This window comes from Leptonychotes weddellii, chromosome 1 (assembly GCF_054177405.1).
Source record: "Leptonychotes weddellii isolate Sample4059 chromosome 1, ASM5417740v2, whole genome shotgun sequence".
NCBI classification, from domain to species: domain Eukaryota; kingdom Metazoa; phylum Chordata; class Mammalia; order Carnivora; family Phocidae; genus Leptonychotes; species Leptonychotes weddellii.
The window spans coordinates 59,527,373-59,552,389 of NC_138369.1; the positions used below are offsets into that span (position 1 = coordinate 59,527,373).

Here is a 25,017-nt window from a genome sequence, read left to right on the forward strand (position 1 = left end):
ATTTTAGTTCTTTTATTTCTCCAGAAAGGGTTTCTCTAATAACTTCCATGCTTTTTTCAAGCCCAGCTAGTAGCTAGTATCTTTATAATCATCATTCTGAACTCTACTTCCAACATCTTACTAATGTCCGTATTGATTAGGTCCCTGGCAGTCGGTACTGCCTCTTGTTCTTTTTTTTGAGGTGATTTTTTCCATCTTGTCATTTTGTCCAGAGGAGAATAGATGAATGAGAGAACAAAATGCTAACAGGGTAACAACAACCCCAACAAAATATACACTAAACAAATCAGAAGAGACCTTCCAGAAAGTGGTTGCTTTTCTGTTCAGAGAGTTGCTGCTATTCTTTTCTTTGATCTCCTGTTGAGTTCGTAGGTGTTCAGAATGGTTTGATCCCTATCTAGTTGAACTCCTGGGACCAGAGGAAATTTAGGTCTCCTACTTCTCCGCCATCTTGCTCTTCCCCCCCGCACACATGCTTTTATAAACCTCACAATACACATAGCTATTATTGTAGTTTAAATGGTCAATTCTCCTTTAGAGAGATGCTAGGAACTGTGAATTTAACCTTGTTGAGTGCTTGATATATGTGTATTCCTAAAAACAGTCATGAGGATTTTTTCCTGGGAGGCAGTTAATTGGAAACAGTTTGATCCTTTCAGATCTTGTTTTTATGATGTGTTAGGTGGGTTTGGAGCAGTGCTCAGTCTAGGACTAATTATTCCCCACTACTGAAGCAAGATCTTCCTGAGTATCCTTTCCAATGCTCCATGAATTAAGAATTGTTTCCAGGGGCGCCTGGATGGCTCAGTTGTTAAGCATCTGCCTTCGGCTCAGGTCATGATCCCAGGGTCCTGGGATCGAGCCCCACATCAGGCACCCTACTCCGCGGGAAGCCTGCTTCTCCCTCTCCCACTCCCCCTGCTTGTGTTCCCTCTCTCGCTGTGTCTCTCTCTGTCAAATAAATAAATAAAATCTTTAAAAAAAAAGAATTGTTTCCAGTCTGTCTGTGGGAAAAAGAACTATTTTAGGCCTTGTGTGAATAATTGACTCTATTCTCTAATCCTTCTGGGCTGTTTCGTTGCTGGCCTTGGGCTGTTTCCTCATATACACATACTCTGCTGAATAACTGAGAGAAACCCTCTGTAGATCTCTGGGATTCTCTCCCTGTGCAACATTCTGTCCTGGGCACTCTGGTCATCTTGTTCTATTCCTCCTCTCACTTTCATCTCAACTCAGTCTTCAGTCTAAAACAATAATCTGATAGCATACTCTTGTTTAAAATTCTTCCAAAATGTACTATTACTACCATAGAATGAGACTAAATACAGCTATGTTGGATGATCCACATTAGAAGAAATGATGCCTTAGTTTCCTCTAGATTCTTCAATATAACCCAGAAGCTGGCTTTCTGTGATGTAGAAAGCTTGAATCGAGAGACAGGGAAGTGGCGAATCTACAAAAAGATTTACAACTGGAAAACAATGGGCAGGCCATACAAAGCAGGTTTAGAAGTGACCCATGAGGAGGTAGGGCCTAGGTACTATGGACACTGAACTCCCAAGTGCCATAGTCTTGGGAAATAAGATAACCTTCAAGAATTCAATGGGGGATGGGGCACCTGGGTGGCTCAGTCATTAAGTGTCTGCCTTTGGCTCAGGTCATGATCCCAGAGTCCTGGGATCGAGCCCCACATCGAGCCCTGCATCAAGCTCCCTACTCAACAGGAAGCCTGCTTCTCCCTCTCCCACTCCCCCTGCTTGTGTTCCCTCTCTCGCTGTCTCTCTCTCTATTCAATAAATAAATAAATAAATAAATAAATAAATAAATAAATAGTAAGTAAAATCTAAAAAAAAAAAAAAGAAAGAATTCAATGGGGGAAAATCAATCCAGAGAGAAGGACTAAGACTTTTGCACTATAAGGAGTGAATGGCATATGGGAGCCAGATTCCTTCCTTTCTTAAAGTCCTTAATTTTTCATCTGTCATTTTGTCATCTTTCATTTTGGACTAAAATGAGCTTCAACAAGTAGTAAAAATGAGTTCACTTTACTGCCCTAAATAGTAACATCTTATGGAGCCATAGTATAGTTACAACAAACAAGAATTTAACATTGAGACATTACTATTAACTAATTTACAGACCTTATTCAAGTTTTGCCAGTTTTTCCACTAATGTCCTTTTCTGGTCCAGGATCCAATCTGGGATTCAGATAGGATTTAGCTGTCATGCCTCCTCAGTCTCCTACAATTTGTGATAGTCCATCTAGTCTTTCTTGGATTTTCATGACCTAGACACTTTTGAAAAGTACTGGCCAGTTAGTATGTAGGACACTTTGGTTTGACTGATGCCTCCTCATGATTAAATCTTGGTAATGCGTTTTTCCCAGGAATACCAGGAGGTGATGTTGTACACTTTTTAGTGCATTATACCAGTAGGCACAGGATGTCAATCAGCTTATCACTTGTGATATTAACTTTGATCACTTGTTAGAGTGGTAACTATCAGTTTTCTGCACTATAAAAAAATCACAATTTTTTCTTTTGTAATTACTTAGTATCTTGTGGAGAGGTAAGTTGGGTTTTATTTTTTATTTCTCATTATACCTTTACCCACTAATTTTAGCATCCATTGATTAATGCCAGATTTCATTTGACTTAGAAAAATAAAGTGAAACTGGTTATTTAAGATTTACACTTAGTGAAAAGTCTTACATATGTTTTTCACTATCTGTCCTTGACAATTTTTCAAAGTACATTTCTTGTCACTACATTGGAACATCCTGAGTTCCAAGCCCACCATTACCTTCAGAGACCCAAACTTCAATGATCTTTTATGCCTATGAGTATATTCTCTATCTGGAATGTACAACCCTTCAGTCCTTCACCCATCCCCATGCCATATCTGCTTGGCATACTGTCATCCACTCTTCGAACAAAATTCAAAAAGCCCTGGAGGTTTTGAAGAAGAATAAGATGCACCAGGAATCTGTCTCCCCACATAGACAACAACTGCAGTGGCAGAATCTGTGTGATGTAACTGCTTCAGAATTCTGGAACCTACTGAAGACTTACAACTTCCAGAAGGCTTGAATAGTATATTGAGGTTGATTTTGGTCAATTTCAGCTCTTAGCACAGTAGTAGCTGCCCATTCCCCACCCCAACCCCCATGGCAGGCAGCTATTCATGTGTTTTGGGGGCAGCTTACACAAAGTTTACAGGAGCTAGGGTAGACAAAAAGGACTCAGTCCTCCAAATATCAAGAATCTGTTCTTCAATCACTGATGGCTGCTTCTGATCACAGTTGCAGACAAAAAGGCAGGCAGCCACTCTTGCTGCACCTCCCTCATTGTTGCAAGTCTCTCTCCCTCTGGATAAAGTGACTTCCAGATTTAAAGAGACAGCATCCTGCCCCCTCACCTCCCCTCACCCCACCACATTTTTCTGTTTTTCCTCTTTGGGGAATAAGACATTAAAAAGCAGCTATATGTATTGGAAAAATTAGAAAGTAATTACATGAGCCCAGGGAAAGGCACACACTCAGAAAAGACCTGGAAAGGCCTTGCATTTACACAGCAGACTGATCCTCAGCACAAGACAACCTACAATTAAAAACAAAAACAAAAAACAACCTAGGTAAATAAACAAAACAACAAGGAAAAAAAGAGCAAGTCCTGGGGAAGTGGGAAAATCTGATTTGCAGAGTTACCTTTATTAGAGTCAAATGTCCAGTTTTCAACAAAAAATTTTTAAAAATATCAAGGCATACAAAGAAACAGATAATCATGGCCCATTCAAAAGAGAAAAGTAAATCAACAGAAACTATCTCTGAAAAAAAACCTGATGGTAAATATACTAGACAAAAACTTTAAAGCAACTATCTTAAATATGCTCTAAAAGTACTAAAGGAAGTTGTGTAGAAAGTCAAGAAAATAGTGCATGAACAAAATGGAAACATAAATAAAAAGAAAAACCTAAAAAGAAATTATGGAGATAAAAAGTACTATAAATGAACTGGAAAATACACTAGAGAGATTCAAAGGCATATTGGAACATGAGGAAAGAATCAGCGAACATTAAGATAGGAAAATGAAAATTACTGAGTCTGGGGAACAGAAAGAAATAGATTGAAGAAAAGTGAATAGAGCCCAGAGACCTTCAGGACACCATCTAATGGACCAACATACACATTGTGAAAGTTTGAGAAAGAGGAGAGAGAGAGGGAAAGGGGCAGACAGAATATTTGAAGAAAGACTGGTTGAAAACTTCCCAAATTTGATGAAAGACCTGAATATAAACATCCAGGAAGCTCACTCAACTCCAAGAAAAATGATCTTAAAAAAAACAAAAAACAAAAAACCCACAGGGTGACACACAACACTCAAAGTTTCAAAGGCCAAAGACATAGAGCAAAAGAGAAATGTCCTAAATCTCAGTAGATTTAGTGATAGATATCATGCAAAATAGCTTTCCAACAACAGGATGAAGTTAGAAATCAGTGACAATACAAAAACTAAGACATCCATAAGTTTATGGAAATTAAATAACACATTCTTAAATAACCAATGGGTCAAAGAAGAAATCATAAGGGAAGGTAGAAAATACTTAGAGATGAAGGAAAATGAAAACACAATATACCCAAACTTATGAGACATTTATGAGACAAACTTATGAGACACAGCAATGCTTAAGGGGCTCTTTTTCAAACTTTTCCCAAAAATTGAAGGAAACATTTCCCAACTTGTTCTGAGAGGCCAGGATCATCCTGATACCAAAGCCAAAGACACTACAAGAAAACCACAGATCAATATCCCTGATAAACACTGATGCAAAAGTCCTTTAAAAAATACTAGCAAACCTAATTCCGCAGCATATTAAAAGTATTATACACCACGAACAAGTGGGATTTGTTCCTGGGATGCAAGAATAGCTCATCATACAAAAATTATCAATAGAATACAGTACAGTACTACCCAAAGCAAACTACAGAGTCAGTGCAATCCCTATCAAAATCCCAATGATGTTTTCTCTAGAAATAGAAAACCCCATCTGAAAATTCACATGGAATTTCAAATGACTCTAAATAGCCAAAACAATTTTGAAAAAGAACAACAAAACTGGATGACTCAGACTTCTTGATTTTAAACTTACTATAAAACTACAGTAATTAAATCACTGTGGTCCTGGCATAAAGACTGACTGACATATAGACCAACAGAATATAGAATACCGAGACCAGAAATAAATCCTCCCATATATATGGTCAAATGATTTTTGACAAGGGGGCTAAGAATATCCTATGGAAAAAGGACAGTCTTTCCAACAAATGGTGCTGAGAAAACTGGTATCCACTTTCAAATGAATGAAGTTGGAACTAACACCATATAAAAATTAGACCAAATGGATTAAAGGCCTAAATGTAAGACCTAAAACTATAAAATTCTTAGAGGAAACATTGGACGAAAGCTTCATGACACTGGATTTGGCAACAATTTCTTGAATATGACCCCAAAGGCACAAGCAACAAGTGAAAAAGTTGCACAGGCACATTGGACTTCATGAAAATTTCGTGCATCAAAAGATATTATCAATGCAATTTTTTTTTTTACATGAACAGACTCATATCAATACAAAGCAACCTCAGAATGGGAGAAAATGTTTTCAAGTAACATATTTAAAATGGATCAATATCCAGAATATATAGAGAGTTCTTAAAATTCAACAACAAAAAAACCTGATTAAAAAAATGGCAAGGGGGTGCCTGGGTGGCTCAGTTGGTTAAGCAACTGCCTTCGGCTCAGGTCCTGATCCTGGAGTCCCGGGATAGAGTCCCACATCGGGCTCCCTGCTCAGCAGGGAGTCTGATTCTCCCCCTGACCCTCCCCCTCTCGTGCTATCTCTCTTATCCTCTCTCTCTCTCAAATAAATAAATAAATTCTTTAAAAAAAAAAAAATGGCAAGGGCACCTGAGTGGCTCAGTCATTAAGTGTCTGCCTTCGGCTCAGGTCATGATCCCAGGGTCCTGGGATCGAGTCCCACATCGGGCTTCCTGCCAGTGGGGAGTCTGCTTCTCCCTCTTCCACTCCCCCTGCTTGTGTTCCTGCTCTATCTCTGTCTCTGTCAAATAAATAAATAAAATCTTAAAAAAAAATCATTCTTAAAAAAAATAAAAAATTAAAATTAAAAAATGGCAAAAAACTTGGATACTTCTACAAAGAAGACATGCAAGTGACAATCCACACATGAAAAGATGCTCAATATTACTAATAATTAGGGAATGCAAATCACAACTATAATGAGATATCACCTCACATCCATTAGGATGCCTACTATCAACAAAAAAGAAAATAACAAGTTGTCGGTTTGAGTATAGAGAAATTTGAACACTTGCACACTGTTGATGGGAACACAAAATAGGAAGGCCATCATGGAAAACAGAACAGTGGTTCTTCAAAAAATTGAAAACAGAATTATCAGAGGATCTAGCAATTCTGTTTCTGAGTATATATTCAAAAGAACTGAAAGCAGGGTCTCCAAAAGATACATCCATGTTCATAGCAGCATTTTCCACAACAACTAAAAGTTGGAAGGAACCCAACTGACCACTGACAGATGAATGGATAAGCAAACTGTGGTACATACATAGAACTGAGTATTATTTAGCCTTAAAAAACAAAGAAATTCTGACACAAACTACAACATGGATGAACCTTGAGGACACCATGCTAAGTGAAATAAGCCAGCCACAAAACAACAAATACTGTATGACTCCGTTTATGTGAGGTACTTATAGCAGTCAAATCATAGAGACAGGAAGTAGAATGGTGGTTGCCAGGGGCTGGGGTAAAAGGGAATAGGGAGTTAATGTTTAATAGGTACAGAGTTGCAGTTTCACAAGATGAAAAAAGTTATGGAAATGAACAGTGGTGATGGTTGTACAACATCATGAATATATTAATAACAGTGAACTGTATACTAAAAAAGGGTTCACATGGCAAGTTTTACATTTATTTTACCACAGTCAAAAAAAGTTAGAAAAAATTCATCCAGCCTTTCCTCCTTGGCCCAACTCATGTAGTTGGGTTTTTCCCTCCACAGGGCTCAATGGCACCTATAAGCCTATCACAGGATTTGCTATATTTTATTGTGTGATGGATTTGCACGTTTGTGGTTGTTCCTTGATCTTATGTGTGATGTTTATGAAGATATATTGGAGACCCTGTATGTTTTCTGAGGAGTATACTCTGAATCTCTGTAATTCAAGAATCTTTGTCAGGAGGCTGCAGGTTTACAGCTGAAATTGCTGCTAGACATTTCAATGAAAGAAAAGTTGTCCAGAGGACATTATGGGAGATAAAGAGTGGAGGGAAACTTGGCAGTGGGATTTTTAAAAAGCCTAAAGTAGACCACCTGTTGGCTGATGGAAAAGGGATGTCACTCATTCATCAGAAGTTAGTAGGAATCTGGGAAAGGACAGAGAAGGTAGAAATTCAGTATTATAAATTGTTTTTGCTGAGTAAAATGGGATTACAAAAGGTAGAAATGAGGACTTCAAACCTTTTATGATTATGAAAGTAATAAATGTTCACTTTATAAAATCTGAAATTTACAGATGGGTGTTACAAAAACAGAAATCATATGTACTTTTACCACCCAGAGTTAATCACTGCAGGCACTGTGGAATACATCTGTCCTAACTACCTACTCTACCTATCTACCTACTCAGCAGGCAACCATAAAAATGACCATGCCAACTTTAACCATGCAAAATGATCTTAATGAATGAGGAAATTGCACCTATTCCATAACCTTTCAAATTTGTTATCAAAACATTAAAAACTCTCAATATCAATTATAAATGTGTACTGATAAATGTGCAAGAGAATAAACAGTAAATCTAATATTTATTGCTGTAATCCAAAACATTAGAAACATTGAGAATTAAAGTCTTTTTGTTTTGTTGTTCTGAAAAAAGAGTTATCAAGAGTGGTTTGGGGTGCCTGGGTGGCTCAGTCAATTGAGCATCCGACACTTGGTTTCAGCTTGGGTCGTAGGATTGAGCTCTGGACGGGCTCTGCCATGGGCACAGAGCCTGCTTGGGATTCTCTCTCTCCTTTGCCCTCTGCCCCTCCAGCACTACCAACCACACACCCCCCCTCCCACCGGCTCTCTGAAAAAAATTAAAAATTAAAACAAAAAAATGAGTAGTTTGAACAGTGCTTGCTGCTTTTTTCTCGTGTAACTGACTGTACAAAGAGAGCATCTTTTCTATGCCTTGGACAACTGTCCTACTCCCTTTCTAACTCTGGCTCAGCTCCCAACATTTTATCCTTTGTGCTTTCACTGTTGGAAAATATCTCCCAGAATTCCTTTAGTGTAAAGGGTTTTTTGTTTTGGTTTATGCTTTTTTGTTTTAGTTTGGTTTGCATTTGTTTTGTTTTGCTTTGTTTTTTGCCTACATTGCTTCCTCTGAGACTTCATTCTTTTCTTTAAAAAAACTTCCCTTATTTACATAGATGATTTCACTTCCACTAAGTTCCTCTGGCTGCCTACTTAGAACCTCTTAAGTGGCACCACTGTCAACATTCCTAAAGTCTGCTGTTTCTTCTGCAACTCCATTTATATTAGATTCAAATTTCCCTTCCAAAATTATTGCTTTTAGCTTCTTTGTTACTCTTTTGTCTTTGTTGTGCAATTCCCTCTTTCAATGATCAGTTTTTGTAAAATGCTGTGTGGATTTACCACTATAAGACAAGGAAGAAACATAGCTACATGCTTTGCTGTGTGTGAACTAAATAATAAATGCAAAGCAACCAACTGCTGACAGATTTTCATGTAAGTACATGATTGATTACTGGTGATGATGCATGCCTATTATTTACATAGTGATTTGTTCACTGAAGAGCTAGCTGCAAAGTTTGTACTTCATGCAATTACTCACAGTGAATACAACATGGTAACTGAAATCTGAACTATGTTGTGGGGGACTGGGGTTATCTGGCTGAAATCTGTGCATATTAAAGCTCTGTGAAAGTAAGGATTGCCTCTGTGTGAGCACCATTATATATAATAATTATAAAAATGATGCTAACTTAAAATACATATACATTTTAGGTACATAAATATTTTTGATTATATATACTTTAAAATTTTTACATTTTAAATTAGCATCATTCTACAATTAATATATATTCTGATATTTTATTTAGCCTTATGTTATATGTATTTTCCCACGCTGTTATATATGCTTGGGAAATATGATATTTAATAGCACAACGGACTTCTACCCTAAGAATGGAAATTAATTTCCAACTGAGCAACATACAGGTTATTACCAAAGTGTTCAATACTAGAGATAATGTTGTGAGAATATATGCTTACACAGATCATTCAGTACTTCTATGATTATTTCCTATGCATAAATTTTCTAGATGCGGAATGACTACATTAAAGGATATAAATGATTTGAAGGCTTTTGATACAGACCTATGTATATTTTTATTTACCTCTTCTTGTCTCCAAAGTCAGCTTCAAACTTTGAGGGTTGTATTGCATTTTTAAAAATTGATTTTCCATTATTCATAGCATACTTAAATGTGTCCAGTGAAATTAACATGGGACATTTGCACTTTTGTTGTTGTGAGTTGTCCACTCAAGTCCTTTGCCCACTTTTTCTCTTGGGATACCTGTCTATTTCTAGGTGATTTATATGACCTCTTTCTATTTAGCACTATTCAGACACTGCCTCAAAAATGAACAAGTGTGGAACTCCAAAAACCCCAGGCTGTTATTGCCCTCCTGTCCATTTGTTATATAAGTGAGATGTATAAATATAAAATCACACCACAATTCTGATGTGTTTTTAGCTGGTTCTAATAACTTTTAGAGCTGGTTATAAGAGTTCAATTACTAACATTCACTTTCCTCAATGATGCACATAAAAGACTCAACCATTAATTATTAACCTTCTTTTCTTTTCTTTTTTTTTTTTAAGTCAAGGCAAGTGTACTGGGAACAGAGAAGAAAGTCCACACCAAAAATCTTTAACTAGACTGTGATTTTGGCATGACCCATGTTTCACAGTTCCATATTCAGTTCTTTGTCCCTCAAATTCCCACTTCTTCATTCTCTTCTATGATCTGTCCTGCTGCTCTGGTCTTGTTTTGTGAAACAAGTGACTTGCTTTCACGTTAAAGCATTATTATTTAAAAGAAGGCTTGTAAAGAGGGCAATAAGAGTATGAGAATTTGTGTTATCGATGGGTGAGAATGATTTTCTAGAGGGGTTGCTTTCTGACACGTCACATTTTACCACATAAGGGAATGCTTGCCTATTCAACTTAGCACTAGCAGCTCTGAACAACCACCAAATGCTATTAAAAAAGCTATCATGGGGCGTCTGGGTGGCTCAGTTGGTTAAGTGACCGACTCAGGTCATGATCTCAGGGTTCTGGGATCGAGCCCCAGGTTGGGCCCCATGCTCAGTGGGGAGTCTGCTTGAGGATTCTCTCTCCCTCTCCCTCTGACCCTCCCCTGCTCTCTCTCTAAAATAAATAAATAAATCTTAAAAAAAAAAACTGTATCATTATATTGCAACCAACTGCTCACATTCTGATGTTCGGTGCAGACTGCCATCCCAACCTGACTGCAGAAGGTCATCTGCTCAATGGCCAAGGAAGGCATGGTTAATGCGAAACATATAAACCAAGCTACATACTGCATCTCAGGCAAAATGAAGAAAAATTTTTAAAAACAATGATCTCTTGTTAAGTTTGAAAATGCCTATTTTAATTGAAGGAGAAGGAGGCTGTAGCATAATTTCTTACAGCAACTTTATCTAGTTATAAAACTCATGTAGGACGTACACTTCAAGATAAAGGTATAAGAAGTAGTGGCAGAAAACACACCTGCAGTTTTGGGAGTCTTTCCTACAGTACCCAGGTTCAAATACTGAACGTCAGAAACCTGGGGGGGTCTCCTGTTAGAAAAGGTAATGATGCTGTGGCTTCTATTTTGATGGCTCAGAGGCTTTTATGCTCACCACTGCTGTGGGGATTCTAGGGCTGGATTTTTATATTTTGCAGTTACTATAAGTACAGCAATTTTCCAGAAACAGAAGTCCTTGGGCAATGCTACCTGCCCTTTTGTATCCTTTCCTGTCAATCTAAGGCAGAGTATGGGTTATTTCAGGAATATAGGCTGCCCAATGAAGGTCAGGACAACTCCTGCCAAGAAGAGGTCAACCTCTAGAGATAAATCCAGATGATGCAATTTTAAAGCAAGCAAGCTAGTGAGCCGTATCATTACCACCCCGTAGGAGGGGCTGGCTCAGCCAGGGCAGGACAGCAAGGGTACAGATGAACTCTCTGGATAAATTTGTACTTAAATCTATGTCCTACCAGACGTGGTCTGTTCTTGGTTAGAATAAGGAAAGGCAGAAAATATACTGCATTTGTTAGCAATTAGCTTGCTTTCCTACACAAATATTCATCAAATCCCTCCCCTGCACCAGACCCAAAAGTAAAGCTGAAGAAGGGATATCTAAGCCAAGAGCTGAAAGCTGAGGAACAGTCAAGTAGAAGGAGGAAGAGCATGTTCTAGACAGAGGCAAGGGAAATTAAAGTACATTTAAATAACTGAAAAAAGCTGGGGTACAAAACACAGAGTAGGGCAAAGAGAGTCAAGAGACAAGGCTAGAAACTAAGTGTCAGATCATACATGGTTCTGTAAATCTGTTAAGTTAGAGTTTATCCATGAATAGTGGGGGATCATTGAAAGGTTTGAAGTCAATGAGTGACAAGATGAGTCTTGCATTTTAGAGAAAGCATGCTGCTTCCACTGTGAAGAAGAGAGTGGGCAGGGTAAGAGCAGGCCTTGGGAGAAGGCCACCGGGACCCTGCAAGCACAAGATGGTGGTGGTCTTCATGACACCGTCCATGGGAATGAAGAGAAAGGACAGTCTGTGATGAGTTTCGGTGGCTTGACAGAATAGGGCAGGATGGCATAGGAAAAGAGGCCAAGATGATGCCTGCATTCTTGGCTGGGCAACTGCAGGGAAATGAATTTCATTCTCTGACACAGGACGTAAGAAAAGAAACAGTTTTAAGGAGGTGATTATGGGTTTGTTCTAACCCTGTAGTATCTGAGGTGTTTATGGTGCATCCAGTGGAAATGCCCAGCAGACAGACGGGCAGTGGCTAACTGGAAAGAGGGATATCCCTATTAAATGGGGCAGTAACTCCTTAGAGCAGCTGCTTAGTAGAAAACTATCAAGATGCCCAACCTCTTGGGTTTGACATGCAAATGGACTACTCAGTACCTCTGGCCTCCATCACCATAAACCATAATCACCATAAACTATCATTTAGATTTCAGTCCACTGACTATGAAGAGAAAGAACAGACAAGTCCAAGTCCATTACTATTTAAAGAGAAAAATCCACTTGGTTTTTTCTTGAGAAAAATTAGAAAATGAAAAAAAGAAACTTTTCCCCCTATACTTAGTGGGGCACAATTTTTTAAATTGCACAGTGACGTCAGAAACATGAACTGGTAAGTATCATGTTGATATTGGCATAAATGTTGTTACTGGCAGAATCTTTAACTGCTCCGGAGATGGCTCAGGTCCCTACTCATCTAGCACAGGAGGGAGCTCACATTCTGATGTTCAGTGCAGATTGCCATCCCGACCTGATTGCAGAAGGTCATCTGCTCAATGGCCAAGGAAGGCATGGTTAATGCAAAACATATAAACCAAGCTACATACTGCATCTCAGGCAAAATGAAGAAAAAATTTTAAAAACAATGATCTCTTGTTAAGTTTGAAAATACCTATTTTAATTGAAGGAGAAGGAGGCTGTAGCATAATTTCTTATAGCAACTTTATCTAGTTATAAAACTCATGTAGGACGTACAGCCTAGCTTCTCATTTCCTGTTCTTAAATAAAATATTTAATTCAAACAATAACCTTGCTTTATTTTTTTTTTCAGGAGACATGGTCAATTGGTTATACCTTTTATTAACCAGATCTTATACTATGTTCCAACTGAGGGTTCAAAGATCCCCCTGAAACTGAATGGGAAGAAATCAGAAAGGGGGACAAACCATGACAGACTCTTGACTCTGGGAAACAAACTGAGGATTGCGGAAGGGGAGGTGGGTGGGGGAATGGGGTAACTGGGTGATGGGCATTAAGGAGGGCACGTGATGTGATGAGCACTGGGTGTTGTATGCAACTGATGAATTATTGAACACTACATCAAAAACGATGTACTATATGTTGGCCAACTGAAAAACAAACAAACAAAGATCTCCCTGAAACTGAATTGTACACAGAACCTGGCATATATGTGAGTCTATACATTTTTCTGGGAAGAGGGTCTAGAATCCTCAGATTCTTAAAGCAGTTTACATTCAAAACAGACTAAGAATCACTATCTTTTATCTACCTTCCACTATGATTCTACTACAGTGTATAGTAAAAATATAGGGCATAAGTTAGGGGTTGACAGGTTTTCTCTTAAGGATATGTTTTCTTTCATAGGACCATAATCTGGAAAAATCCTCAAAAGCTAACAAGTTCATCCACCTGCCTTTAGGTGAAATACCTCCAAAATTATCCAAGTCAGATGAAAACTGAAAGTCTGTTTATTTCTCCCTATGGGAAAGCAATTCCAGCACCTCATTCTGTAACCTATTACATTTTTTAACAACCACTATAAAATTTATCTTTGGTCTGTATGTGCTCTAGTTTAGGTCCTAAATTGCCTTATTACTATTTTTCTTCACATTATACACAGCTATAAATGTGTGTTAATCTTTTCCAGGGAAGATATATTGCAATGTTCTCGTCACAGGCCATTTTTAAAACCAGTGACTCTGGTGATCAATGTGTATACACACAACAGAGCTCACGCAGGTTAGGCAGACGTCTGGCCGTATACTAGAACATGAGTGTGATCAAGTTACTAGTAACAAGAGTTCAGAGTCTCAAAGAGCTGGGGAAAATCTCTCAGATGACACAGTGCAGGAAAAAGAGGCTCTCCTGCTGTTTCTGTCGGTCAGAGGCATGAATGTGAGGCATCTGGTGGAGATCCGACCTAACCATGGGCCCAGAATGTGTGGCCACCTCAGCAACCCTCAGCCTTAGTCTGACCTGTGATTATGGTCCTGTTGTCCTCCCCAAGGGACACTGTGCACTCCAGCCCTCCCATGTACACTGGCCACCTGACTCCCCCTACTCGTCTGCCTCTTGCATAGCTTTGTTTCCTGTGGTCCTCTCTATATGAATACTGGGCACCTCAGTCCTCCCACCTCCAGTGGCTTTCCTGGGGACAGTGAACCCCTTCTGGACCAGGCAACCCAGCAAACTTGTCCACTGTCCCGTGGGCTGCCTTCCCCAATAAGGTCTGACCTACAGCCTCAGTGTAGGGGTGCCCCCGATCAAGTCTGTCCTTCCTTGAGTACTCTCGCTCAGTTTTAGGGTACCTTAGAGAGTTCTTTGTAAATCTTATGGTTACTCTTTTTTCAAGGCTAATGATGTTTTACATTAAAATTCTCCTATTTAAATCACTGTGTGGTTTCTCCCTTCTGATTGGGCCCAGACTGAAATAATCACAATGAAAACTTATTGATTACTGTCATGGATTGTATTTGCTAACAGTGCATCTTCTATTCTTATCTTTCCTTCTAGTTTAATGTATTGTGGTTAAAGAATGTGGACTATACAATTCCAACTTACTGGAACTTTTGATGTCCTTTTAACATAATGCATGGCCCACTTTTTTTTTTTTTTAGACTTTTTATTTATTTGATAGAGAGAGCGAGAGAGAGAACACAAGCTGGGGGAGTGGGAGAGGGAGAAGCAGGCCCCCCGCTGAGCAGGGAGCCCGATGCAGGGCTCGATCCCAGGACCACGGTATCATGACCTGAGCCGAAGGCAGACGCTTAATGACTGAGCTACCCAGGTGCCCCGCATGGCCCACTTTTTAAAGATGTTTCTGAAAACTGAAAAACTGCAGTTTCTGTTTTCAGGGTACAATCTTATTAAAATATTTATACCCTTTATATAGGGGTCAGCAAACTTTTTCTGTGAAGAGCCAGATAGTAAATATAGACTTGCGAGCTATAAGGTCTGTGTTGCAACTCCTCAACTCTTATCAAGGAACAAAAGCAGCCATAGACAATATGTAAACAAATGGTCTGTGTGGCTATATTCAATAAAACTTTATTTACAAAAATAGGCAGTGCAGGGGTGGGTGGCACCTGGGTGGCTCAGTTGCTTGAGCATCGACTCTTGACTTCAGCTCAGGTCATGACCTCAGGGTCCTGGGATCAGCCCTGCACCAGGCTCTGTGCTCAGTGGGGAGTCTGCTGGAGATTTTCTCTCTCCCCCTCTCCCTCTGCCCTCGGAGCGTACACTCTCTCCCTCTCAAATAATCTTTTAAAAAATGATAAAATAAAAAAATAAAAAAACTTTACAAATAGGCAGTGGGCTAGAGTTAGCCCACAGGCCATAGTTTATCAACCCCTGCTCTACATCATTATTTTTATCTACTTGGTCTGTAAAGCAATGAGAAAGAGGAGTTAAATCTCTCAATACTACTGTGTTTTTTGGATTTCCTCCTGTGTGTTTTTGGTCCTTTGTTTAAATAGTTCTATGCTCTAAAATTTGGCACAAAAAGGTTCATAGTTATTATGTCCTCCTGTGAATTTTATTCCTTATCATTGTAGAATTTCCTTTGTTCTGTTAAAAGTTTTTTTGTACATTAAACCTTACATTTAATATTAAAAAGTATTTAGAAAGAAAATATAAAATAAGAATAAAATTAAGATCAAAGAGAAGTTTAACAATAAATCCAGTTGGAATAAATTTACCTATTAAAAGAAAGCAAATCTAAGAATCTGGCAAATACCAAAACCTGGTCTATAAGATAGATGTGGAAAAGTGTGTCCTGGAAGTTTTACCTATAATGGATTCTGCATCTGTCTTTCCTTATTTTATTTTATTTTATTTTATTTGAGAGAGTGTGTGTGTGGGGAGGAGCAGAGGGGGAGGGAGAGGGACAAGCAGACTAAACCCACTGAGCACAGAGCCCGACAGTGGGGCTCGATCCCAGGACACCGAGATCATGACCTGAGCTGAAACCGAGAGTCAGACGCTCAACAGACTGACCCACCCGGCACCTCTCTGTCTGCCCTTCTTAAGACAGATCTTCATCTGTCTTTTTAAATCTCTTTCTCTATAAATATAATTATTGTCCAATATATCACATATTGCATCAATTTATATATATGCATATAGATTTTTTAATTTGATGTCATTTTGAGTCTCTTATATAAGAGAGTCTAGTTTGTGTTAGTCTCTCCTCTGTTTCCCGCCCTTAAACTAAGAGACAGCGGGCTATGTGGGTTCAGCCCCCACACTCTGAGCTAGAGCATCTAGTGTTCTGTTTTCCACACAGCTTCATGCAATAGATTTTCTACACCAAATATCCTTCCACTTTGGGGTTTGGGGCTGTTCCCTGGGGTTGGGGGATGTTCCCTTACTTCATTGTGAGCCCATTGCCACTTTTTTTTGTGACTGCTCTACTTCGCATATGCCATTATTTAATGTAACCCAGAGCTGATGGATTTTCCCCTCTTTCTTTTTCACCCCCGTTGAACCAAACCTTTATTTGCTAAATATAATTAAGTCTAAGGAATTATTCATCCAAACTGCATTTGCCTTCCCTTGAAAGCCACAGAGCAGAAAAAGACAAATCCTAGCAGCTTTGAGAGAACTGAAGGTCTCTCTCTGTGAGGAACCAGACCTAAGTTCCCAGGGGTTACAGGGATCCCCAGTCTGGAGAGGTTTTCATGAGTCTTCATGGAATTTCATCAACCCCCTCTCTGGCTGGCTGCTCTGTAGGAATCATGTGTCAAGCACTGGGTCCCCTTCAAGTTTGGGTAAAATTGTTTAGTTGGTCCAAACTCCAAGTTTCTGCAGGGCTCTTTCCATCTATTCAGTGGTCTTGTGTCATCTTACTTGTCTTCACTTAACTTTACTTACTTCCTTCTATCTCTGCGGAGATTTAGGGGAGTATGCTCTAGGTCTGCATGCCTGCTTCTGCATTCCTTTGGAGTCCTGCATGCCAAGTACAACTCTAAAACATCTTTTTGAGAGAGAACTGGCCTCCATAACCATTTCTTCTTCCTTCTTGGAATTCATTTCTCGAATTTTCTACCTCCCATTAAGACGGCTTTGAGATTCTACCTTAAATACCTATTGAAATGAATGATAAGCCATCTAGTTTTAAAATAAAGGAGAAATTTAGTGTTTCTAGGCCAAATAATCTTCTGAAATTTCTCTTGGTTCCAGCTTTGAAAAGAATTAAAGTGGTATAGAAATTCAAGGCATCATGAAATTCAAGTAAAATAACTTTCACCTCAGCAGTGTTCTGAAAAACACACCAACAGGTGAGCTCTTACCAGTGGAATGAGCAGGCTAATGAGGTCTGTCAGAGGTTTGCTGAGCAGCAGCAGGTCCTCGGCGGCCTGAGTGTCCCCTCCTGAGCCAGATTTCTGCGCCTTGAGCAGGGACGAGACAAGGGGAGGGGGGGGAGGTTGGCGATTAGACACTTTGGCCAGAGGAGACAGATCCTCTCAGTCCAGGAGAAGAAGGGGGCTGAGGAAGCAATCCCCCACAGCCCCCTGAGGAGAGGTTATGCCTTGTTATAACAGGACAAGGAGCACACACAGTGCCACCGCCACCAACTCAGGCTACAGAGGCCCACCTGGACGGCCCACAGATAAAGCAAGACCAAGGCTGTCCTTGAAAGAATGATGTTGATGTTCACGTACTAGGAAGGGGACTCTCTCTTTCCAACCATGCTGACATGGGGTGCTGCTACCCCCATCTTCCAGGTGAGAAAACTGAAGTTCAGAGAAGTAGTTTGTTGAAAGCCCCACAGACAATGAGTGGCAAAGCCGGACCCCAAATCACAGATGCTCATTTCTCGTGGGCATTTTTATGCACATTATCTGATGCATACCATCATCGTATAATTCTGCTCTGCTTTCCTTCTCTGTATGCATGCGTATGCTTGAATACCATCTAGAATATTGGTCCAACGTACCAGCGCATGGACAGGCCTCAGACACAGGTCTCCGTTGCCAAGAAAGGACAGGCTTAGGGGCGCCTGGGTGGCTCAGTCGTTAAGTGTCTGCCTTCGGCCCAGGTCATGATCCCAGGGTCCTGGGATCAAGCCCCGCATCAGGCTCCCGGCTCAGCGGGAAGCCTGCTTCTCCCTCTCCCCCCGCTTGTGTTCCCTCTCTCTCTGTCAAATAAATAAAATCTTTAAAAAAAAAAAAAAAAAGAAAGGACGGGCTTAAGTTGCATTGGAAAAAGAAAATGAGAAGCAAGTGGCTCTACTCTTAAGTGTGTCTGCTCTCAGGAGTTTTATGGGACTGTCTAATCTCTATTATAAGGGATGAATAATTTTATATTGAAAAAAGGCACTGACTATTGTGTTTGCTACAGTATATACACATTTCATTCACACACTTCCTCGCTGTTCTTAATTTCACTCAGAAGAAACCAAACTTCTTGTACGGACTGACCTCTGCCAGAGCCTTCAGAGCAGGCTGCAGACTGCCTGTCTCGGGTTATTAGCCTGGACTCTAGGACCCTTCTCATGAAGGCCCCGTTCCTTCTGGACAGAACTTGAGCTGCCTGCTTTCTCTGGCTCAGAGGGACTTGCACCTCTAGATAGCCAAGGGGAACCACCATAATCGTAGCATGGAGCTTCCCTTTCCCCTCCCCACCCCCACCTCCAGCCTTCCCAACTGATTTTACCAGAAAGGTAGAATTTCCTCCAGAAAACAAATGTGTGGCACTACCCCAGAGGTCTGAACACTTCTGACTCTTGGCTGTTGATTCCGCCTTCAGAAGCACAGTGCAAGATAGGAGCACTGGGTGTTATACGCAAACAATGAATCATGGAAGACTACATCAAAAACTAATGATGTGATGTATGGTGATTAACATAACATAATAATAAAAAAATAAATTAAAAAAAATGGAGTGCCTGGGTGGCTCAGTCGTTAAGCGTCTGCCTTCAGCTCAGGTCATGATCCCGGGGTCCTGGGATCAAGCCCCACATCGGGCTCCCTGCTCCGCGGGAAGCCTGCTTCTCCCTCTCCTACTCCCCCTGCTTGTGTTTCTGCTCTCACTATGTCTCTCTCTGTCAAATAAGTAAATAAAATCTTAAAAAAAAAAAAAAGAATATTGGCCTTTTCACATGAACACATTATCCTTTAGAGCAAACAGATTCTCTCTTGGGGAAGATAAGGCAGTCTTGCAAACCAGCACCTGGACCGAGAGGGGGCATGATATGATGTCACTGCTTCCTTGCCAAACCCACGGAAGCAAGCAGATTGGGCCACAGAAGCAAGTGCACACTTGTAGGACTCTCCCACCAGGACATCCAGTGTCCTCCATAGCCTCTAAATCCACATAGCCATTTGTTATTGTTACCAAGAAACATCCAGACCCTCCCCACCAGTATTCAGGTACCACCTCCTTGCAAAGCTGCCAAGGGTTCCAGAAAGAGAATGCTGCCTCTCTGCGCAACCAAGAACTCCACACCTGGAATGCAATAGAAACTCCTCTCCTTACAAAAATATGGGACTGCAATGGAAGCTCTGTGCACAGAGGGATCCCAGCAGGGTTTCCCACAGGAAGAAAAACAGAAGCTGAGCAACAATTTCAGGGGCCCAAATTCACCTCTTCTCTCAGTCTATCTCCAGGTCCCTAATGTCACACTCCCTAAAGGCAGCCTCTTGATACCCACATCCATGGCCCACTGTCTGCATTTCGTAAAGGGCCCTTTCCGCAGCAAGGATTCTCTTTTCTGCTATGACACTGCTATTGTCCTCTCCGTTCAGGCCCTCTGCCCTTGCCTCTGGTCTACAATTCACTTTCCCCCATCACGGCCGTACGGTAACTGACCTCACTACCAGCCATCCAGTGTTTTTGACCCAGCCAGTTACGGTCTAAGCAAGAGAAGATGGTAGACTGCACCAGGGAGGCAGCAGTAGGGTTTGAGAGAAGTGGTTGGACTTACTAGGTATTTAAGGTAAAATCTACATTATTGGAGGACAGATTAGAAATGGAGTATGAAAAAAAGAAAAATTTTCAGGATGACTCCCGGGTTTCTAGTGTGCATAGCAGGAGGAAGGTGGCCAGGCTTGCTGGGGAGGCAAATCCCGAGTTGAGCTTTGGACATGTTGACTTTGAGGTGACAATGGGGGGGCGGTTCTAGTGATTATTTGGAGAAAGCTGCTGGATCTCTAAGGGTGGATTTCCTGGGAGGACTCTGGGTAGAAATATAAACTTAATAGTCTTAAACATATAAAACATGGGAATGTCAACTTATGAGCCATCTTTAACATTAAATGGCAACAGATCATTACTCAAAATGAGATAAGGAGTACAGTGTTAAAAAAATGAAAATAAACAAAAGGCCAGGCTAATACAGTTCTATTCTATCTAGCACTGCTACACGAATCTAGTGCATGCAGGTAGGTACTCAAGAGAGGTTTGTTAAATAAATACAGAGGTGGGGCACCTGGGTGGCTCGGTTGGTTAAGCATCTGCCTTCAGCTCAGGTCACAATCTCAGAGTCCTGGGATAGAGCCCCAGGTCAGGTTCCCCACTCAGTGGGGAGTGTGCTTCTCCCTCTGCTCCTCCCCCCACAACTCAAGCTCTCTCTCTCTCAAATTAATAAATAAAATGTTTTTTTAAAATTGAAAAAAAAAATAAACATGGAGGGAAGGCAGCTGTAGAGAACAAGAGCAGTCAATTCCTCAGGTAGCTACTGTCTGATGTCCCCACAATGGAGCACAACCCGCAATGGTGGCACCCGGACCAGTTCAGCACTCACTGTGCTCCCCAATCACCATCACGTGAGTGCTCACAATGCGCAGATGACACGATTCGGTCCCCACTCTGTAGGGTCGCACCGCCTGCTCCAAAGGATAGCATGCTTACAAACAACTGTGCTGAAGGTAGAGTGTGAAAGTAGAGGTGGACACAGTTTGGGTGGTGGGGGGAAGTAAGAGAAGATGACATGTGACTTTGTCATTTCCATGGTGGGAAGGAGGTCTACAGGGAAGAGTGTGGAGAACGGTGTTTCAGGGACCGGGAACCACAGGAGGAAAAGGCATGGGAGTGAAAGACCGAGAGCCGACTGTTTGGCATGGGAGTGGGCAGCACGGAGGCCTGGCAGATAAGGCTGGAAGGCACCCTGGGGCTGGATCATACCAGGCCTTGAATGTCTCACCAATGAGTAGAAGATCCCATCACAGATAACGAGATGTCACTGCGGTTTGCCACGGAAGGGAGAGGCATGGGGAGGATTATGAGCTATGGTAGAAAAATCTCCCTTGCATTTGGCGGCCAGGCAGAGGGTAGCCGATGGGCATGAGCAAAGGGAACACCACAGAGGAGTCAAACTGGATCATTTCAACAGACTCGTGTCCACATTCCAATCTTTCAGCAACACCAGCATGTTTGCATAGAAACAGCAGTTTAACGGTCCCACGATCACAAGAGCAGTGGATGAAAGTCCCCCATCACTTCACAAATGATAGTCAAGGCCCAGACCGGCGGGGGGGAGGTTAGGGGACCTGGATTTAAATACTGAATTGGGCTTCCCGACCCCCCAAACTCAGTTAGGTTCTCTTTGCCCACATTCACCCTGCAGCACCCTGCACCTCACAGCAGCTGTGCGCTCACAGATGCAATGGGATGATTTCCTCGCCATTCATGTAGCAACGGTCTTCCTTCTGAAACCGCGAGCTCCCGAGTGCTAACACCCTTCCCTCTCTAGATCCCTACCGAAATCTCAGTACCCAGCCGTGTTCCGGGCTAATAAGTAGAGAAACAAACCGTAAATTAATTATTTCGTAAGCCTGCCGGGAGTCAGTTCAGTTAGGAGCCGTGGCCTGAGCAGCCTCCTACATGCCAGGACACAACCTGAGGAAGTCATGGTCCACAGGAAGCCTTCTGTAAACAGGAATGTGAGGGGAGCACTTCTCTTCTTCTCGTTGTTAATGATATAGCAACCATTTAGTGCTTACCTTCCCTGGGCCATATATATATATGGCCATATATATATATATATACACAAGGCACTACCTATTTACATCTACTCACACATATCTTCTTCTCTTGTTTAAGTCATACGATGACCCAGCAGAGCAGTTTTTATCATTTCTACTCTGCATATGAGGAAACCAATATTAGGCATGTAAAGAAGCTTGCCCAAGGTCATACAGGTGGAAAGTGGTGTGGCTGGGATTTGCAGCCAAAGCCCATCCCACACGAGTGAGTCTGGAGCATGTACTTGTCTTTGCTTCCACATCTCTCCCACACAACCCTCAGATTAAACCAGGACCGATTTTGAATCACAAGGCACGTTGTGGGCAGGGACTGAACTCCTGATTCTAACACCCACCTTCCCATGGTCCCCGCCTCCCTAGTACACATTCTTACATTGTATCACTCTCCTCCCTGAAAAAGAAAAGCAAAGCACTTATCATTTAAACACTGGCAACCCTCAATTCTGCTGCTTGACAGTCATTCCTGTTAAAAGTAGATCAGGTTTTGAATGCAGAAGAATCCCCAGGGTGGAGCATGTTTATATATTTTCTTTTTACTTTATTTTTTTAAGATTTTATTTTTTTTAAATTTTTTTTATTTTTTAAAAGATTTTTTAATTTATTTATTTGAGAGACAGCAAGCACCCAGAGGGAGAGGGGGAGGGAGAAGCAGACTCCCCGCTGAGCAGAGAACCTGACATGGGGCTCGATCCCAGGACCCCGAGATCACAACCCCAGCTGAAGGCAGATGCTTAACTGACTGAGCCATCCAGGCGTCCCAAGATTTTATTTATTTATTTGAGAGAAAGCAAGAGAGAAAGAGCATGAGCAGGGTGAGGGGCAGCGGGAGAAACAGACTCTTTGATGAGCAGGGAGCCCTATGCGGGGATCAATCCCGGGACTCTAGGATCATAACCTGAACCGAAGGCAGACGTTCAACCAAATGAGCCACCCAGGCGCCCCTGGAGCATGTTTATAAATGGAAGAGGTTACCTTAGGTTTGGAAAGTACTTCTGGCTCCCTGTTCTAGGAGGATGTGTCTTTGATACACATGCAATTTCTTTTCCCAGCCCTTTCCCCTAATTCTGTCTCCAAGGACTCTACCTCTGTCAGATTGACACGGTATATGAAGATCAAAGTCAGCAGTCAAGGCCAAAAGCAATACGTGGCAGGTATTACAGGGGAAGATTTAGAAAGATGTTAGCAGTAAAATATACAGTGGTGTGCAAGAAATGAAAAAGTAAGACACAGTGATCTATCGGTACACTAGAAAATTTTAAAAAAGAAAAGAATTAGAAAATATTTTGTATTAAGGAGTTTTCTTTTAAAATCCTTGAATATCTCTCTAAATCACTTGTAATAAAAGGATTTCTATTGTTCTGGAATTTTTAAACTTCTGATCCTTTTTATCTACAATCTACAAAACATAATCTTTTACAGATTGATATCATCAAAGCATCTTGCAAGAGTACCTATCGATGGCGCCTTGAGGAATTACCTAAAACCACTGTCAAAACTGAAATAAGAAACAATATTCTCTGAAAAAATGCTAGGAAAGAGAGGAAAAGTGAAGAGAAATTTGTAACTCAGGATTGCATAAGTACTTAACAGTGCTCTGTTAGCTTGCAATTCTTATGGATGAGCAAATAAAAACAACCAGGTAGTTTGAAGGCCACTTCCATCTACCAGCTTTACAAGTTTGGGTTAAACACTAACTATCATGTTTACTAAGGGGATCTTGGAATCATTTACTAAAATACACTGGACAAGCTAAACACTGACCAGCTCAATTGGGGATAAAAGATACCATTTATCAGAATGAAGAATAACAGAGAATAAACCAGAGTCTAGGGAATCATTCTTGGCTCTGCTACTATGACTCCTGGCAAAGTATCAAACAGCTTGTTTTCAACTTGAGCTTCTGCATCTCTCCAAGCCAGGATGCTACCATTAGATGTATATACCTCTTGCAATTTTACCAGGATTTTAAATATAGCAATGAGTCATCTTGGCTGTATGCTTTCACATAATCTAAGTATCAGCAGACTCAGTTGGTTAAATGAAATAGGCATGTGCGGGCACCTAACACCCAACACAGAAAGCACTCAATAAACCCGCATCCCCTTCCTTCCTTACAGCATGATGCAAAGTAAATTCAGGTTATAGTTTGGGGTGAATTGACTTTCCCAGTAGCCACTGAACACACTTCTAATCCTCAAAAACTGTCTTGCAATTCCATGTTATTTGTCATAATAGAAAATGAGAAAATTTATGTTGTACATGTATGTATAAGAGTGTACAAACATGTGTGTGTGTATGTGTTTGCCTAAAATCTCAATCCATTGTCTGTAGCAAGTTAATTCATCCTGTTGAGGTGGACTGGAGCACCATCCCTAGACAGGAAAGATGGCACACTGAGGGGCCGGCCCTAGGGTGCCTGTAAGGCAAACGATCTCCTCCATCGGGAGACTTCCCCAACTAGCTCTTGGCAAGTGTTTCCTTAGGCCTCTCTTACTTTCCTTTCAGATTGTGTGATCACAGAATGTGTCCTTGACGCCAAGATGGCTTATCTTGTAGTCTCTCTCTATAGAATCAGATGTATTTTTTCAAAAATAAAGACACATTAGAGAAATATCGGAAAGGAGAGAACAAAAGGGAAGGGTGACATGGTGTAGGGTTGTTTAAGACATGGGAGGAGAGGCCCTGTACCTGCAGAGCCAGTCGAACGACGCTGGACGTGTAGGTCAGCATGCCATGCAGAATATCGAGCAGGGAGAATAGGAGCGCGGCTGCCATCTCGTTGTTGTTCTTATTGTCCATGTCCAAGCACAGTGTGGCGGTTTCAGTGAAGAGGTCACAGACATGGCGGACCAGACCT

At 41.1% G+C, this 25,017-nt stretch overlaps 1 protein-coding gene across 3 annotated transcripts in view; it reads right to left on the minus strand.

Annotated features, from left to right (window-relative positions):
* LOC145715887 (serine/threonine-protein kinase ULK4-like) overlaps nt 1-25,017 on the minus strand; it is a 226,023-nt gene that overhangs the window by 148,642 nt on the left and 52,364 nt on the right. For all 3 annotated transcript variants that reach the window (XM_081824974.1, XM_081824987.1, XM_081824981.1), the window contains exons 2-3: nt 24,849-25,015; nt 17,466-17,564 (exon numbers count right to left, since the gene is read on the minus strand). In XM_081824974.1, coding sequence (XP_081681100.1) covers nt 17,466-17,564; nt 24,849-25,015 — 266 coding nt within the window. The remainder of the gene's footprint in view (nt 1-17,465; nt 17,565-24,848; nt 25,016-25,017) is intronic.